We start from the raw sequence: 18,053 nt of genomic DNA on the forward strand, positions 1-18,053 counted from the left end.
AGGGCACAGAGGTGTCCATGGGCCAGTGGGTCAGCGGTTTGGCTGCATGTAAGGGCTGAGGAAGGCAGATATGTGCAGGAATCACCAGGACAAACTTCCTCAGCTTTGTGGCGGACCCCTGTGGACATAAAGGCACAGAACATCACAGTGGGAACGGCCTTCCGAGGTCCTCTAACTCCCTTATTTTGAGGAAATATGGGGATGAGGAAGCTGATGTCCAGGAAGAGGATAGGGCCCACCCAGTGTCACACAGCAAGCTGGTCACAGAGGTAGGACTAGAACCTGGGTCTGTATGACCTTGAGGAACTCCTCCTGATGAATTCAGCCCTGGTGTTTAGTTCAGATGATTGTAGCAGATAAAACTGTCGGGCACTGTGCTGAGCAATTTACCCGCCTCACTGACAGACATCATCTAGACCCTGGGAAAGACCCTGTTACCATCTCCCTTTTACAAAGGAGAAAGCTGGGCAGGTTAAGCAACTGGCCTAGGGTCATTGGGCTGACAAGTGGCAGAACTGCCACCTGCTCTCAAGAGGTGAAATGTGTCCTTTAACATTATTTTTTGCTGGGGTGCCAGAGATGGCTGCAATGCTAAGGGGTCAGTGGCAGAGCCAGGCCCCTGTGCCAGCAGTGGGGCTGCTGCTAAGGGCCAGAAATGCAGGATTCTTCCTGTGCTGTCTGCACCTCCCCATGTTGGAGGAGGGTAGTGACTGCTTCCCAAAGCCAGAACCTGAGAGATGATCCCTCCGGTGAGTTTGGGGCTCTGACTGGTAATTTTTCTTTAGTATGTTACCCTCTTTATATAGTCTATCATTTTATGAGACTTCTGAAGATCTTCCAAAAGTATTAATATTTTCCCCCCGGACCTCTGAACTTTCATGAATTCACTGAAAAGAAAGCCTTCATAGTTACAGTTGTGTTTCCCTTTGGCTAGAAGAGAAAGATGTTTGTTTGGAGCAAAAGGAGGCTGAACTGAAATCAAGGAGAACAGAATTCCTTGAAAATCCCTATAAAACCACTTCAAACCCACTGGGAAGGCTAAAATTAAAAAGACAGACAATAACAGGTATTGATGAGGATGGTGAGAAATTGAAACCCTCAACATTGCCAGTGGGATTATCAAATGGCACGGCCAAAAAACAGTCAGGCAGTTCCTCAAGATCTTAAACATAGAGTTACCATATGACTTCAACTCCTATATATAGACTCAAGAGAAATGAAAACATGTGTCCACGTAAAAAAAACTTTCACATGAGTGTTCATAGAAACACTCTTCAAACAGCCAAAAAGTGGAAGCCATCGAAATGTCTATCCACAGGTGAATGGAAAAATAAAATGCGGTACAGACTTATAGGGCAATATTAATCAGCCATAAAAGAGAATGAGGAGCTGATACATGCTATACCATGGATAAACCTTGAAAACATTGTGCAAAGTTAAAGCAGCCACACACAAAAGGATTATAGGATTCCATTTCTATGAATGTCCCGAAAAAGGCAAATCCATAGAGACACACAGTAAATTAGTGGTTGCCTGGAGCTGGGGACCAGTCCTAGTGATTGACTCCTGAATGGTATGGGGTTTCTTTGGGGGTTGCTGAAAATGTTCTAAATTAAGTAGTGATGATGGTTGCACATTCTGTGGATACACTAAAAAGCACTGAATTGTACACTTTAAAGGACAAAATTTTAGGATATGTGAATTATATCTCAATAGAGCTATTGTTATAAGAAAACAAATTCTTACAAAACCACTGATGCTGTATTTCAAGAAGAGGGGTGGAGATGTCATAGGATGGAGAGCAAGGATGTACTTCTGTTTTTACTTAGCAAAAAATGGAAATTAAATTTTTAAAAAAGCCTCTCCTTCAATCATGTTTCTGGGAACCATTACAAGCGCTATCCCTTGGCTGACCCTGGGTGTAGGATGCATTCCCTCCAAGAGGGAACAAAGCAGAGATTCACTCCAGTGGTGTGGAGACAGACAGGCAGCTGCTTTTAGGCTGTGGGATGTATGCTATCTGGTTTCAGTACATGATTTCACATACCTGGGGGTCTTGTTCTCCACCTGCAATTTACAGGTGTGGAAACTGAGGCCCACCTTGACAGTCCTGTAGCCCAGATAGTGCATTGGGTTAATGGTGAATCCAGGACTCCCGGGTCTCTGACCCCCATCTTAAGCAACTTCCACTGTATTAGATGGAAGGTTCCCAGTTACAGTGCAGATGATGGCTGTATCTGTGAAAGTCTTAATGTCCCTTTGAGGAGGGGAACGTGGAGGGGTCAATTCTGAGTGACAAGGAAGTCTCAGAGCAGAAAGTGCAACCGGGGAAGGTCTGGAGGGATCAAGTGAACTGTGAAGGTGCCTGGGGGTGAGGGAGTGGGGGGAAGTAGGCAGGGGGCAGGACTGAATGTCTGAGGGTTTGGAAATCCCTGGTTGTGCAGCCAGCCCTTCCACTTCTAAGCTCTTCCAGCTGTTCTGCTAATTAGGGTAGTCATCTTGTCTCCATCTCCAACTTTCCAGCTCCCAGAGAGCAGTCCTGAAGCCCCCTGCCCCTCCTCGCTGAGCTGGCAAACTTCAGAAAGGTCTCAGCCTATGTCAGAGGAGCCAAAGGATGTTACATCTGCAATCTGGCCTCCTTCGCACATATCATTGTACCAGCAAGGATGGAGTCTGGGGCCAGAGTGCCCGCCGACAGATTCTCGGTGAGGCAAGCGTTCCTTTTTTGTGAGTTGTTAAGCCATTTTGGCTGTGCTTAGGGTTATGGCTCCCAGTGAGTGTCACTAGGACGGGATTTAATGGGCAGAGCTGGACAGCCCTGGGCTGGGTTACAAACTATTCGTCCCCCCACGTGGATGCACATGTCCTTTTACGACTCTAGGCTGCTGGAGAGGACTGTGCTCATTTGGAGGGTCATTTAAGGTAATGAGCTCTGGGCAGCTCTAATTTATGTTCCTTTTAAAACACACATCAACTCAGAGGGAGGATACAGCTCTGTGGAGACTAGTCTAGGGGTTTAGAACTTGACCCTTTTGTGGGCTGGCCAGAAAGTACCTACTGTGTGCCAGCCAGTGACCACTTTCCCCATTATGTTCTCATTTAATCCCTCAGTGAATCTACATAGTCATTCCCACTTTACAGATGGGAAACAGAGAAATTGGGTGACTTGCCTAAAGTCACACAGTGAATCTCCTCTGACCTGATGCCAGATTTCTAGGCCACTTGGTCTCTAAACTTACTAGTCCTAACTGCCTAACCCTTTTGCTGATTTTTCCTGGCGTGTGTCATTGCCCTTGATTTACAGATTTAAAAACAAACACACAAAAAAAATGAAGGCATGGGAAGGTTTAGTAACTTGCTTGAAGGGATAGAGTTGGGATTCAAACCAATTCAGCCTGACTTCTGAGCCTACCCTCTTAACCAATACTTTGCACTGTACTTTCTTGGAGACAAGATGACTACCCTACTACACTGTACTTTCTACAAATCAGAGAGAGTATTTTTTTTTAAAGATTTTATTTATTTATTTGAAAGAGAGGCAGTGAGAGAGAGCATGAGCGAGGAGAAGGTCAGAGGGAGAAGCAGACTCCCCGTGGAGCTGGGAGCCTGATGCGGGACTTGATCCTGGGACTCCGAGATCATGACCTGAGCCGAAAGCAGTCGTCCAACCAACTGAGCCACCCAGGCGTCCCCAGAGAGAGTATTTTAGTCATCTTTAACTTCTCCATGTTTGAGCTCCTTGAAGTACATGCTAATCCCTGTTTGTTGAATAAGTAAGTGAGGGATAGAAAGGTGGCAGGGTAGGCAGGTGGATGGATGGCTAAGTGGATAGGTGGTTGGAGAGATGAATGGGTGGGTGGATGAAAGAATATGTAGATGGGTAAGTGGTTGGGTTAGAAGGCTTTTTCATATGTAATATATTGTTATGGTCAAATAAGCTATCTGGAGACGGCATCTCAGTTGTGATTCCAATGGGCATTATCCATAATGTCTACTTGTTCACCCATGGCCTACCAGCATCTGTAGTGCAGAATCTAAAACACAAAGGATTCCTAGTAGGCATTTTTTTTTTTTTTTTTGAATGACTGAGAAACAAAACAGACAGGAACCATGGCTAAAAATACAGAGTATCGAAACCTTTGCAAGGACCCGTCTGGGGAGATTCATGTTGACAGACTGGTGAGATGGATGGGATATGTCACGGTTCTGGGGTCGGACTCCCCAAGGAAGAAGTGGTTACCAGGACACAAGTTTCTACTAGAGCCTGTTGGAGCATGAAGTTGTCAAAAACATTTCTCAGAGTTGTTTTCTTCCCTGTCTTGAAGATCAGCCTGGTAGCAAATATGAAGGCTTGGTAGGGGCAGCTATGTTGACACTTGTGGTCTTAGAATATTTCTTTGCTTATTAAATGAATGACTTCTGTCCAAAATCAGGTCTATCACTACAACTTTCATTGAATCTGCAAAGGCATTGGATTATACTTGTTCTTTTATATTGTGAAAGCATATTTTTAATAGCAGTTTTTTCTCCGTTTGTTGTGTTCACAATCCCTAAATAGGACACTGAAATAAATGCATCAGAAATATAATCATAACACCCAAACCTTTGTCTTCTGACTTCCATTCTACATCTTTCTTAAAAACTGAAGTCAGAGGAGGAAGTAGAATGAAAGATCTTGAGCCAGTTCCTGGCCATGGCTGAGCTTGGTTGCGGGTGGATGGTCGGTGGGTTCAGAGTTAACCGTGTTTGTGTCTGTGAGGTCTGTGGGTCTCTAACATATGTTAGTCAAACTGTTATAGATTAATAATTATGTGAAGTCACACACTGTGACTTCATGGGTGTTATCACTTGGGATAAGGTCATAGTGTTAGCACATGTTAAAAATGGGTTGACTTAAAGAAAATAGTAAGTCAATAGTAGAACAGCTGTATGCAGCTAGAGCTGAGCTGCTAATGAGAGAGCTCCCAGTTAGTGAGTTATGCGTTAGGCATGGCTCTAAGTGTTTTACATTATGTAACTCATTGAATCCTCCCAACACCTCAATGAATTAGGCACCCCTGAGGCTTGGTGAAGTTAAACATGGCCGGTACTGGGCTGAGACAGAATTTGAATGCAGGCAGTCTGACTCGAGAGTGTGAGCTCAAATCTCTGCACATTACCACCTCTCAAACAGAAAATAAAATAATAGCATAGACGATAAAAACCAAACCACCTTTTGCCTGGCGACCTGAGACACAGCTCCACACATTGGCCTTAGAGACCAAGGAGTGTCTGGGGTGGCACAGTTGGCCTCTGTTTCACATATCCAAAATGGGATCAAGCATAGGAAGAGGCATCCTCGGAGGCAATGTGTGTTGGCCCAGATTCGCCACATGACCTTGAGCCAGCCCTTCCCCCTCTCTAAGGGTTTGGCTTCCATGACTCTCTCCCCAGTGTCACCCAAGGCTCTGTTTTGTGGAATCCAATCCTCTGCTTGTCCTGAGGTAGTGTCCAATGCTGGGAGACTTCCTGGCAGCATCAAGTCCAAGGACACCCACTGTTTTAACATCCCAAGTTGAGCAGAGCCATTGGCAGCCCGAGGTGTTGGGGCTGAATCCAATTGGCTCCAGTATGTCCCCGAACAATGCACGCGAGAGGGTGACCCAATCAGATTGGGTTTGAGGAGGTTCTCTCTGGCTGCTGGGTGGGAACAGATTGGAGGCCAGCCAGGGTGGAATGGGAGAGAACCAGGAAAGCAATGGTCACAGATGTCCAGGCAAGAGTTGGCTTGGGCCGCAGAGCTATGACAGAGATACCAGTGGAGTCAGAGAAGACTTAAAGGTAAATTGGGGAGAGGTATTGTGTTTGAGTAGTGGCTGAGATTGCACATTACCACTTCTCAAACAGAAAATAAAATAATAGCACAGACAATAAAAACAAAACCACCTTTTGCCTGGCAACCTGAGACCCAGCTCCACACATTGGGAGAGGTGGTAATGCTGAGATTTCAAGCTTGCTGTCTGGGATGATGCTGATACCTTCACCTGTGGGATGCTTGGCTGGGAATCCTGTGCTCCTTCACAGGGCATTTTAGAAAGGCCTGGCATCTGTCTTCTTTCCCTTGATATAGATGGAGAACCATCCAAGGGCACAGTTAACTGCTCCATCCCTCACCACTACTGGCTATCCTCCACAGAGCATAATGGGCTCCTGCTGGGGCCTAATGTGGCTATCCCTCTTGCAGGGGAGAAGAGCTCTACTCACTGTCTGAGGACACACACAGTGCAAATTGATGCAGGAAGCTCTACAGGGAAGGGAGCTAGGGCTCCTCCCAAAGACTGGTCCATGCAGTCACTTTCCTGAAGGAGGTTCTGAGCTCTCTAAAGCAAGTGTGGTGTTCCTCTGACCTCCGGTGGCCCCTAGGGGTGTAGTGAAGGGGCAGTGAAGGAGATATAGGGTGGCCCTAGGAACGGAGGTGCTTACATGCCTTTTTACACCACAATGGTATAGGGCTTGCTGCAGAATCCACTATTGCTCTCCTAGGACAACGAAGTCCTAGGACAACAAAGAAAGAAAAGGATAACAAAGTCAGTTCTGAAAAAGAAAAAAGAGGTCTGGTCAGAAGGGTAGCCAGTTAGATGGTAGAGTGAATTATGGCTCACCCTGGGTCAGCACTTAGTTTGTATATCTGCACACAAGAGTAGAACTATAGTTGCTACCACACACACATTTTGTCCACAGAAGTCCAGGCAAAAATAGGCCACCTTGTCCCTGATCTGCCTGACCTCATGGCCCCTGGACCAGGGGATGCCTGTCCTGCTCTTGACTCAGCTCCTTGCTTCTTGGGTTCCAGGTGTTCTGGAGATAGGTATCCTTGGTTCTGGCTGCTGCTCAGTAGTTGAAAAAGAGCTCCAAGGTGGCCCCTAGTGCCACTGTAGGCTAAGGCTCAGTTTTTCTGGTCCTGATGTCTCCTACCCTGGCCATGCTTCTCCCTGCCTGGCCCAGGGCCGAAGGTAAGAACAGTGTCCTTGCCCACATGAGGCCTGGGCTAGCATTGGCCCAGCCATTTCAGCAAGTGAATGCTCCCTCCTCTCCTCCAGTCTGTCCATCCGTCTGTCCATCCTTCCATCCATTCATCCATCCATTATTCTGGCGCCACATAGTGGCATTCCCAGAGGGCAGGAATAAGTATTTGATTAGAATTTAATAAGACCAGGAGTGTCTGGGTGGCACAGTTGGTTGAATATCTGACTCTTGGTTTCAGCTCAGGTCATGATCTCGGGGTCCTGAGATTGAGCCCCGCATCAGGCTCCGTGCTAAGCATGGAGTCTGCTTGAGATTCTCCCTCTCCTTCTGTTCCTCCTGCTCATGCTTGCTCTCTCTCTCTCAAATAAATAAATAGATCTTTAAAAAAGAAAGACTTTAATAAGACCAAATTTTGTGAGAAGTTCTCTGGAACCACATTGCCCATGGCAGGAGAGAGCTACTGCAGGTTTCCAAATTGGAGGGGGACGTGGCCTGATCCCTGTTGTAGACAACCACTCTGCTTGGTGGAGAGAGAGGCCCAGAGCAGGGAGCAGAGCAAGGAGGTGGCTGTAATGGGGTTAGAGCCTCTTCTGTGGAGATAGTTGTGAATTCAGAGAAAAGGAGGATTCTTCTACTCCAGGTTGGTGTGTTTTATGCTGCTTCTCCTGGAAGTTTGCTCACGCTATCAAAGAGCTCCTGCTCCTGCTCACAGCCTCAGAGCAGCCTTCCCTGACCTGTCCAAACAGTTCCCCTTTGTTATTCCCTAGGAAAGCACTTTTTTCTTCTCCCTCACTTATCATTATTTACGGTCATATATTCGTGGTTCCTTTTTGAAACAAGGACCATATCTGCTTTATTTGCCACTGTGTTACCCTCTGCCTAGCTCTGTGCCTGGCATAAAGCAGGCAATCATAAACATTTATGATTGAATGAATGAATGAATAAATAAATAATAAATAAAAATACAGGCAATGCCTATGTCATAGTCATAGTCACATGAGTTTGTTATCTACCTGTGCAAGCATTGATCATCACAGCGCCAGCAAGAAATAAAACAGAAATCATTATCACCTAGGTGGAAACTGATACTCTGAGTGGTGTCTTGTCCATGATCTAACTGAGGACAAGGCAGGGACCAAGGTCCAGAATGCACATCCTGAACTGTCCTGCATCACTGCAGTCCCTCATTCAGGCCCAGAGGAACATGGCCACCTTGGGAACAGATCCTGTTGCCTGACCAGGCCAATCCAGACTGTCGGACCAATCAGACTGAACATCTCTTGCCCTCACAGTAATTATTTGTACCTCCAGCATCACAGCCTGACTCATATCTAACAGAGAGACAAGTCTGTCTTAGCATGTATAAGGGCACTTAGGCAGCAAAGAGCATGGCATGTTCAGGGAACTACCAGGAGGCCAAGATGGCTGGAGTGGGAGCACACAGGGACTTTTGGGCTTGTGTCTTATCTAGTTCTAGGTCCCCATGTAGGGCAGGCATGGAGCTTTGCACACAGAATGCTCATTAATGGCTTATGACATTAATAGGGCTCCTGGTGTATTCACTTTGCCTTTGCTGGACAGGGAGCTCTAACCCTCTCTTTCCTCTGCTCTGACCCCAGCGCCTACACAGAACCCTATAAGGTCTGTCCCATCTCGGCGGCCACCCCCAAAGAGGACCTGTCATCAGATGAAGAGCAGGGAAGCTCGGAGGAGGAGGACAGTGCTCCAAGAGACCCCAGCCTCACCCACAAGGTAGGATGCCCCACCCTGGGCAAGGGGTCAGTGGGTTGTGGGAAGTCAGAGATGTAAAGGCCGAGAGAGAGATCGTGAAGGATCCACTGTACTGGACCCCTTCTAGTGAGGAGGAGCTGATTGCAAAGTAGCTGGCCCCAAGTTGGATACAGAGGCTGAGTCCTGCGCAGTTGGGACTGCAGCGTTTAGACACATGAGGAGACACAGGGTCCTGCATTGATGATGCCGGGGTGACTGCTCCTGCTGACTTCTTGGGTCTGAGGCAGTTTGGGTCTTCCCAGAGCCCTTGTGGCTGAAGTGAAGTAGAGCTGCGTGATTTGAATCAAGACAGACCTGGATTCTAATGACCTTAGGCCTGTGGGCCTCAGTTTTCCTCATCTGTAAAGTGGGAATCATGAGGATAAGTTAAGGGAAGTATGTGAGCTTCATTAACTGAAGACAGTTTGGGAATGAGAGTGGTTTCCCATACCCTGCAGTGGTGCTTAGCTGGGTATGGCTGAGAGGAGAACTGTTACTTGTTTGGAGGCAGACAGTGGGTCCCTGTCTGATGTAGGGACCAAGTGGCGGCCCAGACCTCTCAGTGGGCATCGGGACATGGTGGTGATTACATGTGCTCGCTCAGGTGCTCGGGAGCCCGTTTTCACCTCCACTCGCTGACTGTAGTTCTTCCACACACTGCTTCTTGGAGCTCAGGTATGTCTCGAAACAGAGAAGTGAAGAACTCACCCAGAATCACTCGGCTCTTTATTCCACGTCAACCAGCAAACACCATGAGGGGCCAGGGGCCACGAATTTAGGCCAAGAGGGACACCCCCACTGCAGGAAGACAGGCTAGGAAGGTTGAGACCAGCTTGACATTTCTCCCACCCCATCTCCTGGGCTTGTCTACAGAGGAGTAGCTGGGGAAGCCAAGGAGCATCACCTCCTTCCGACTAGCCTCCTTCAGGCACCTCATCTGGTGTCTGTCTCCCACTCTTTGTCATCCTCTTTCCCTTCTAAGAGCTGGGGTAGGCCTATCCTGTTGATCAATGGCTACTCCTGTGGAAGCAGTCAGCAGAAGTGCCTGGCCTTTACCAAGCTTTGTATAGATGATCAGGTCTTTCATTTTGTTTTCATATCCTTGATTTCAGTTCATTTATCTCTCTGCTCAGGTCTCATAAATTTGCCTCCCCGGGCTGTGGGAATGCCGGGGGGGGGCGGCGTTTTCCCACCTGGCTCCTCTTCAGTCCTTCCCCTGGGTCTCCTGACCCTTCCTCTCCCTCTCGAATAGAGTGTGTTGTCTTCCACACCATGCGCCTTTACTCCTTACAACAAGTTCAAGGTTAGTACCACCACCCCTGTGGTGTAGTGGAGGACACAGACATTAAGTGACTTGCTCAAGGCCAATCTGCTAGTGATGAAGGGGTTGGACTCAAAATGAGGTCTGGCTGCTCCAAGCCCTGTGTTTGTTTGTTTTCCCCCTATAGCCCTGGAAGCCTTCTCTTACCTCTCCACTTCTTCCTCTCTTCCCAGAAAGAACTGTTGCCTCCTTGAGGGCAGGGAGAGGAGCTTTGAGTTAGTGGTGCCAGTTAGAGTTAGAAATGGTTGTGGCTTTTCTGGGCATCCCCTGTGGTCATGGAGCATGGGAGCAGATAGTTGTTATTTGGGATTTGGTCCCCACTCTGAAGCTGGAAGTTGGATCTGGGTACCAGGCCAAGAAGAGCTGAAGTGCTGACAGAGCAGTGGGGCATCCCCTGTGCAACTTTCTGTACCTCAGGGTCCCCCACCTAGTGATGGTTCCCCGCCATAGCACCAGGTTCTCTGTCAAACTTTCCTCTGGGACCACTGTGTCTCCTCTTCCAGCTGTGTTACCATGGGCCAATCATTCCCCATTGCAGGACCTCAGCTTCCCCATCTGTAAAATGAGAACATTAATAGTAACTGGGCTATGGGAGGGTTGAATGAGAGCACAAATGTAAAAGTGCTAGCCACGTAGTAGGGACGTAATAACTATCTGGGAAGCAGAGGGGGAGAAAGAGAAGGGAGGGTCCTGTTTGCTCAGGACCACGGTAAAGACATGAAGTCCCAGGGCCCTGGACATGGGTGGTCATCTGGGTCAGCTCCCCAGCCTTGTGGCCTCCAGACCACTGCATGGACAACCCCAGGAGCTTACAAGAGGTGGGATAGCATAGGGAACAAGGGGTTCATACTCAACTTTGACACTTGCTAGCTGAGTCACTAGCAAATGGGCAATTTCTTAACCATTCTGTTCCTCTGTGTCCACTTCTGTAAAACTGGAAAAACAATAATGGTGCCTACTTCACCGTAGTCTTGAGAGTAAATCTGAGGAGACGAGTGTCTGGCGCACAGTAAAAGAACATGGAGGTCAGAGTGGGTGGGACCATGGGTAGGATAGGAAGCAACCTACGCAAGGTCCATTTGAGCTCAGTGACAATGGCAGGATGGCAGAACTGAAGCAGCTCCTACCTGGGACAGGGACCTTTCCTGTGTCCTGGAGCCAGAGCCATGTAGAACCAATGGCCAGCCAAAGGCAGGGCCCACCCTCATCCTGTCATTCTGAGAGCACAGAGAGAGAAGCGTGCATCTTGACAGCAGGTCAGTTCACCCTCAGGAGCCCAGCCTTCTCACCTACCAACTGTGCTGAGCATCGCTCCCCTTCTGCCCTTGAGGCTTTCATAATGCACCACAGTGGCAATCGCCTTTAAAGTCAGGTTTTCATTGCATGAGGTGTGCTCTACTGGATTCTACTCACAAAGTATGAAGTCATTACAGGTGGGTCAGATGCCCTGGGGTATTCATTCCTAGTCCCTGTGTCCCTGTGGAGGTAGCTGTGGTGTGCAGTTTGGTGTGTATCTTTCCAGAACCTTTTCCCTGTATTCACCTATGTGTATCATTCATTATAATTGGTAAATAGGTGATATTGTTGTGGAGTTGTTGTTTTCATATATTAAGTCATATCAAACTGTAAGAAACCTGGCATAACTTGGTTGCATTCACTCATTGGTATCTTTTTTTTTTTTTTTTAAAGATTTTTTTTTATTTATTTGCCAGAGAGAGAGAGAGAGAGTACACACAAGCATGCAGAGAGGCAGGCACAGGCAGCGAGAGAAGCAGGCTCCCTGCTGAGCAAGGAGCCCGATGCAGGACTCGATCCCAGGACCCCGGGATCATGACCTGAGCCGAAGGCAGCGGCTTAACCAACTGAGCCACCCAGGCATCCCACTCATTGGTATCTTATAGACACTTTTGCACATTGGTTCATAGCATCCTAAATTTTTTTCTTACTTCTGTATGGTATTCCAATTTATGCATATGCTGTCCTTTGTTTTGCTGAGGGACCTTTACAGTGTTTCTAATTTTTATGCTCCCAACAGTATTGCAGTGCACTTGTTCCCACACCTCCTTATGCACTAGCTTTTTTCCAGGGTAGATCTCAGAAGGGGATTGGTGGGTCAGAGAGGTGCATTTTCAGTCTGTGTACCTGCCACCACAATGACCCCCCCCAAGAGGTCATGACTGTGCACCCCGCCCCCCAGCAGCCATCAGTGTGGGAGGGTTTGCCAACTGTTGGATGTGTGCATCTGTGAAGGAGATTTCTGGAGGGAGCTATCTTTCCTGGCTCCTTCTTGCTGTAGAAGTTTTGGTGGTCTGGTAGCATTTACTCCTCATTCTTTCATCTTCCACCATCTCTGAAACTTCTCCTTCCCCAAAAGGCAAAGACCTCTCCTCTCTGTGCCTCTGTCACATTGAGGGGGCAGGAGGATCCGGATTTCCCATCTCCAGCCACCTCCAAGGAGCAGACCTAGGGAAAGTGTGACTGATAGTGGAATTGCTTTCCCAGGGCCTCAGGAGGCATATTTGGGGTGAGCCCCACCCTTCCTAGAGTTGGACATTAAAAAAACTGTAAGGTGGTGGGCTCCACTTTTCCAGATCTTTTGAGGTGGCCACATTGTAAGGAGAGAGACTTGGAGCAGGACAGGAAGCTGAGCCCAGCTGTCCACCCACCTGCCTGTCTGACTTCTCCCTCTCTTCCACTCAGAGATATTCGGGGGTGTGGGTTGAAGGAAAGAGGGGACAAAAAAAGAAAAAGAAAGAAGGACATTAAAATAGATCCAGCTGTGGGGCACCTGGGTGGCTAAGTGGTAAAGCCTCTGCCTTCGGCTCAGGTCACGATCCCAGGATCCTGGGATCGAGCCCCGCATAGGGCTCTCTCTCTGCTCAGAAGGGAGCCTGCTTCCCTTCCTCTCTCTCTGCCTGCCTCTCTGCCTACTTGTGATCTCTGTCTGTGAAATAAATAAGTAAAATCTTTAAAAAAAAAAAAATAGATCCAGCTGTGAAAGGAGACAAAGGCTGCTGGCTTGTCAGTCTTCCCTGAGAGCAAGCCCAGTTTTCAGACTGGCTGAGACCTTTCAAGCTAAATACCAGCTCTCTGGAGACCAGTCCAGGAGTTGGTGGCCTCTCCAAGCCACCTTCTCCCTCCGCCTCCTCCTCTCTTTGTCTGAGTCCTGGTGTCACCACATTTCCCTGACAAGTCCACCCTCGAGCCTGGGCAGAAGTTTACTCTGTCCTCTGGAGCAGGCCTGTCTTGCCGTGATGCCCTCCCTGGCTCCGCCCAGACAGGTCATCTTTTCTCTGGCTGCACCTGTGATCCAGGCAGCCTGGTCTGGGCCTTATTGCTGGCCTCGTGCCCCTGGCCTTGCACCTGCCACCTCGCTCTAATCACCTGCTTGAACCCCGGTTATTTCTACTAGGCCAGTCCCCAACCTGGCTAAAATTCCTACAGGTGCTTTCTCTATGCCGGTCTTCCCAACGCATAGTGCAGCCCTGAAACATTGGCTCTATGGCATGTGCTCACTCCTAGCCCCTGGGAGGCCCTTTTACACCTGCAGAAGCTTCCTCAGGCTGCAGCCTGTTCTCCTTCCCAGAAAACAGCCTGGCCCCCTGGTGAGCATGAACTCCCTCCCGTCTGCATCTTCTCTCTGTATCCTCACCCAGTTTCTCCCCGTCCCTCCTCTTCAGCAGAAGTTTATTTACAAGTACTCAACTGAGCACCTACTATGTGCCAGGCACCCTTCCAAGGGCTTAAGACACAGCAGCCACAGACAGACCAGGTGCCTCCCTGCCCTGGTGGAGTTTCTACTCTAGTGAAGGAGATGAACCATCAGTTAGAAGGCTCCTAGGGTGGGTTTAGGCAGTGAAAGTGGTATAACATCAAACACAGAATAGACCTTGGTGGTGGGAGCAGGCACCAGGGGTGGGGCAAGGGGGGACGTTTAGGCAGAGAGGCTAGAGAAGGCTTTTTTTCCAACATAAAAATCCACCATCTTAACTATTTTTAAGCGTGCAGTTCAGTGGCATTAAGTACAGTTACCCTGTTGTACAACAACCTCCACCGTCCATCCATGGGACTCTTCATCTCCCCAAACTGAAACTCTGTCCCCATGAAATGCTAACTGCCCACCCTCTTCCCCAGCCCCGGGCAGCCACTGTGCTATTCTCTGCTTCTTTGGTTTTGACTGCTCTGGGGACACCATGGAAGTGAGATGGGGTCACATGCAATTTGTCCTTCTGTGACTAGTTTATTTCACTGAATATAATGTCCTTGAGGCACATCCATGCTGTAGCCTGTGTCAGAGTTTTCTTCCTTTTTAAGGCTGAAGAATATTCTACTTGTATGTACCCATCGCATTTTGTTTGTCATTCATCTGTCGATGGGGGCTTGGGTTCCTTCTACTTTTTGGCTATTGAGAGTAATACTGCTATGAACATGGTACACAGATGTCTCTTCAGGACATTGCTTCCAGTTCTTTTGTGTCCCCAGAAGTGGAGTTGCTAAATCATATAATTCTATTTTTAATTTTTTGAGGAACTGCCATACCATTTTCCACAGTGGCTGCCCCCTTTTACATTCTGACCAGCAGTGGGGAAGGGTTCCAGTTTCTTAGAGAAGGCCCTTATGATGGGGAGGAAACCTTTCAGCAGGGACCTGAATAGTGTGAGCCAGCAAGAACTGGCAGGGTCTAGAGACAGAGCATTCTGGGCAGGGGACAGCAGCACAGAGTCAGGAAGGCGGGAATGGTCCTTGAGAGCTAGACCAGGTCAGTGGAGAAGAGGAAGATGGGCTGCAGAGGTTTTTTAGGACTTCCCTCAGCCCACAGACATATTCAGGTTTTCCCCACTCCCCCACCTCCCTTACTGCTGTTATCCACCCTGTACAGTCTCCCCTGACCTCCATGAGCCAGGGTCTCCATGCTGTCCAGCAAGAGCCTAACCCTCAGCTCTGGTGGTTTCTCACCCTGGGAGGTCCCTCTTCCCCTGGTTTTCACTGGCTGCCTTCCGTCCTGGTTCTCTTCCCACCTCTCTGACTGTCCAACTCTGTGCCTCCCCACTAGGCACTTATTTCCCAAGCCTGAGCTCTCCCATCCCCACCCATCTGTCATCCTGTGTTCTGCTCAGGCAGCCTATTCCAGACCAGCAGCCGGCCCTACTCAGGTCGTATTCCTGGAGCTGACCTCCTGGTCTGACCCCTCCAGCCTCCAGCTAACCTTTTGGTCCCTTCTTGGAAGCCCCACAGATACTGTCATCCCCCCTTATTCGCAGTTTCGCTTTCTGTAGTTTCAGTTACCCATGATGACCTTGATCTAGAAGCAAGTGATGCTCCTTCTGACATATATTCAGAAGGCCTGTGGTCACCTAACACCATGTCACAGCGCCCACATCATTTGTATCACTTTATATCATCATGCGGGCATTTTATTATCTTACATCATCACAAGAACCAGGGTGTGTACAGTACAGTAAGGTACTGTATAACTTATTTTTAGAGAGACCACATTCACATAACTTTTATTATAATCTATTATTATAATTGTCCTATTTTATTTCTACTGTTGGTCTCTTACTGTGCCTACTTAATTTTTTAAAAAGATTTTATTTATTTATTCATTTATTTATTTGAGAGAGAGTGGGTGCCCATGCATGAGCAGGGGGAGAGGCAGAGGGAGCAGCAGACTCCCCACTGAGCTGGAACCCCAATGCAGGATTCGATCCCAGGACCCGGGGATCATGACCTGAGCTGAAGGCACTTCAAACACTTAACCCACTGAGCCACTCGGGTGTCCCCTGTGCCTACTTTATAAACTGAACTTTATCATAGACATATGTGTAGGAGAAAACATACTATCTCTAGGCATACCGCGTTTTATTGCACTCCACTGTGTTGTACTTCACAGATACTGCATTTTTCACAGATTGAAGGTTTGTGACAAGTCTGTTGGTACCATTTTTCCAGCAGTATTTACTCACTTCATGTCTCTGTGTCTCATTTTGGTAATTCTCACCATGTTTCAAACTTTTCATCATTATTATATTTGTTGAGGTGATCTGTGATCAGTGATTACAGCTCAGCATTTTGTAGCTAAGTATTTTTCATTATGGCACATACATTGTTTTTTAGAGTAATGCTATTCATACTTAATATAGTATGGTAGTCTTTAGACATACTCCCTGAAGGTAAGGAGGATCTGCTGTACCTCTGACTCAGTGCGTCCCAGACCAAACTCAGCATCTTCCCACCCCCTCGGCCTGCTTCTCCTCTTGTGTCTGCCTTCTGGTGTTGGCACCAGACTCTAAAGATTTGAAATCCCTGCAGTTCGTCTTCTATTGTCATGTGCTAATGACAGATCAAATGAAATTTCAACAATCTCCAAGGCCTTGGCCAGGCATCATGATGGATTCAAAAAACAAGTTCTGTCCACTCTTCAAACCCACCTCAGGGCCTTTGCACTTGCAGTAACCTCCCCCTGAAGCACTCATCTCACCCTTTGCACAGCTGGCTAAGGGTTTCACATTAAATGTCACCTCCTCAAAGAGGTTCTCCCCTGTTCATTCTGCAGTACTGGCTTGCAGCATTCCTGTCTACTTCCTTCCTCATACTTATCTCAAGCTGTGATTATGTCTTTCTTTTTCTGCTTACTTGCATGCCATTTGCCTTTCCCTGTAAGAATAGCTCCAAGAGGGCAGGACCACATTTCTTTTTTCCTTTTTTTTTTTTTAAGATTTTATTTATTTATTTGAGAGAGAGAGCACACGCATAGGCTTACACTCACAAGTGGTGGGAGTAGGGGCAGAGGGAGAGGGAAAAGCAGACTCCCCACTTAGCAGGAGCTCAATTCAGGACTTGATCCCAGGACCCCGACCAAGATCATGACCTGAGCCAAAGGCAGACGCTTCACCAGCTGAGCCACCCAGGTACCCCCAGTGCCATACTTCTTTTTACATTTGTGTCCTTACTGCCTGGTACACAAAATAGTACTCAGAAATATTCTTGAAAAAAAAACTAATAATAAATGAATATATTAGACTCAGTTCCTGTAGTCAAGTAAGGGAAACAAACTTAGATGCATGTCAGTTTAATAAAATGAAAACCCTTGTTTGGTCGTGTATAATTTACTTTGCACAGTGAGGGGCAGAGCTGGGAGCCAGCCTGGCTTCTCACCAGCTCCCCAGTAACGATGCAGAGGGTGTGACGGTTCGGCAGAGTAAACAAGGAACCTCTCAAGGCAGTGTGAGCAGAGGAGGGTGAGGGATACAGACTCTCAGAGACCAGGGGCTCAGGTCTGGAGGCGGCCAGGACACCGGCTTGTCCCACACCCCTTGTTCAGAGTCCTGGAGGGCTTGGGGGCTGTCTGGAGCCAACAGGCTGGGTGTGGAGACAGTTAGGATGCCCTTACCCTCAGAGAGCTTGTTCTGTGGCTGATAATCCTCTCTGCTATGTCTAGATGTGCCCATGGCCCCAGCGTGGTATTGGGGCCACCATTACACTCACCCTCCCTTTCTCCTTCCTGCTTCAATGCCAGCTCACTCTGTATACCTAGTCTACAACCCTGCTGCCCTGAGTTGGCCGTGGAAACCTGCAGTACCACAGGCAACCCCCAGACTCAACGCATCAGGATCCCTAGCAGCATGTGTCTGCTCCCTGAAGTTTGATCTCCAGCCTGTGTACGTGAGCTGGCCAGTCTGTATGGAGGCCCCACAGGGCCCTCAGCCCTCTGACATGCCAGGAAAGAAGCCAGTGGGGTGCCTAACCATGGAGTGAAAAAGCTGTTGACACGTAAGTCTCTAAACCTTACATTTATGTTTTATCCTCTTCTCTGAATGTCATACCTCATGAGTTAAAAACAGCAGTTACCTGTGAGATAGAACAGTTGCGCGGCAGCCCCAGCATCCTCCGCTGTGTGAGCTAGGCTCTGAACAGGACAATGGGCTGAAGTCTTAAGAGTCAGGGCAATCAGGGA

The 18,053-nt window shown here is 48.1% G+C and overlaps 1 protein-coding gene across 1 annotated transcript in view; it reads left to right on the forward strand.

Annotated features, from left to right (window-relative positions):
* FGD5 (FYVE, RhoGEF and PH domain containing 5) overlaps window positions 1-18,053 on the forward strand; it is a 122,653-nt gene that overhangs the window by 43,288 nt on the left and 61,312 nt on the right. Inside the window, 1 exon segment of the mRNA XM_047743843.1 lies at window positions 8,625-8,757. Coding sequence (XP_047599799.1) covers window positions 8,625-8,757 — 133 coding nt within the window.

Source organism: Lutra lutra, chromosome 1 (assembly GCF_902655055.1).
Source record: "Lutra lutra chromosome 1, mLutLut1.2, whole genome shotgun sequence".
NCBI classification, from domain to species: domain Eukaryota; kingdom Metazoa; phylum Chordata; class Mammalia; order Carnivora; family Mustelidae; genus Lutra; species Lutra lutra.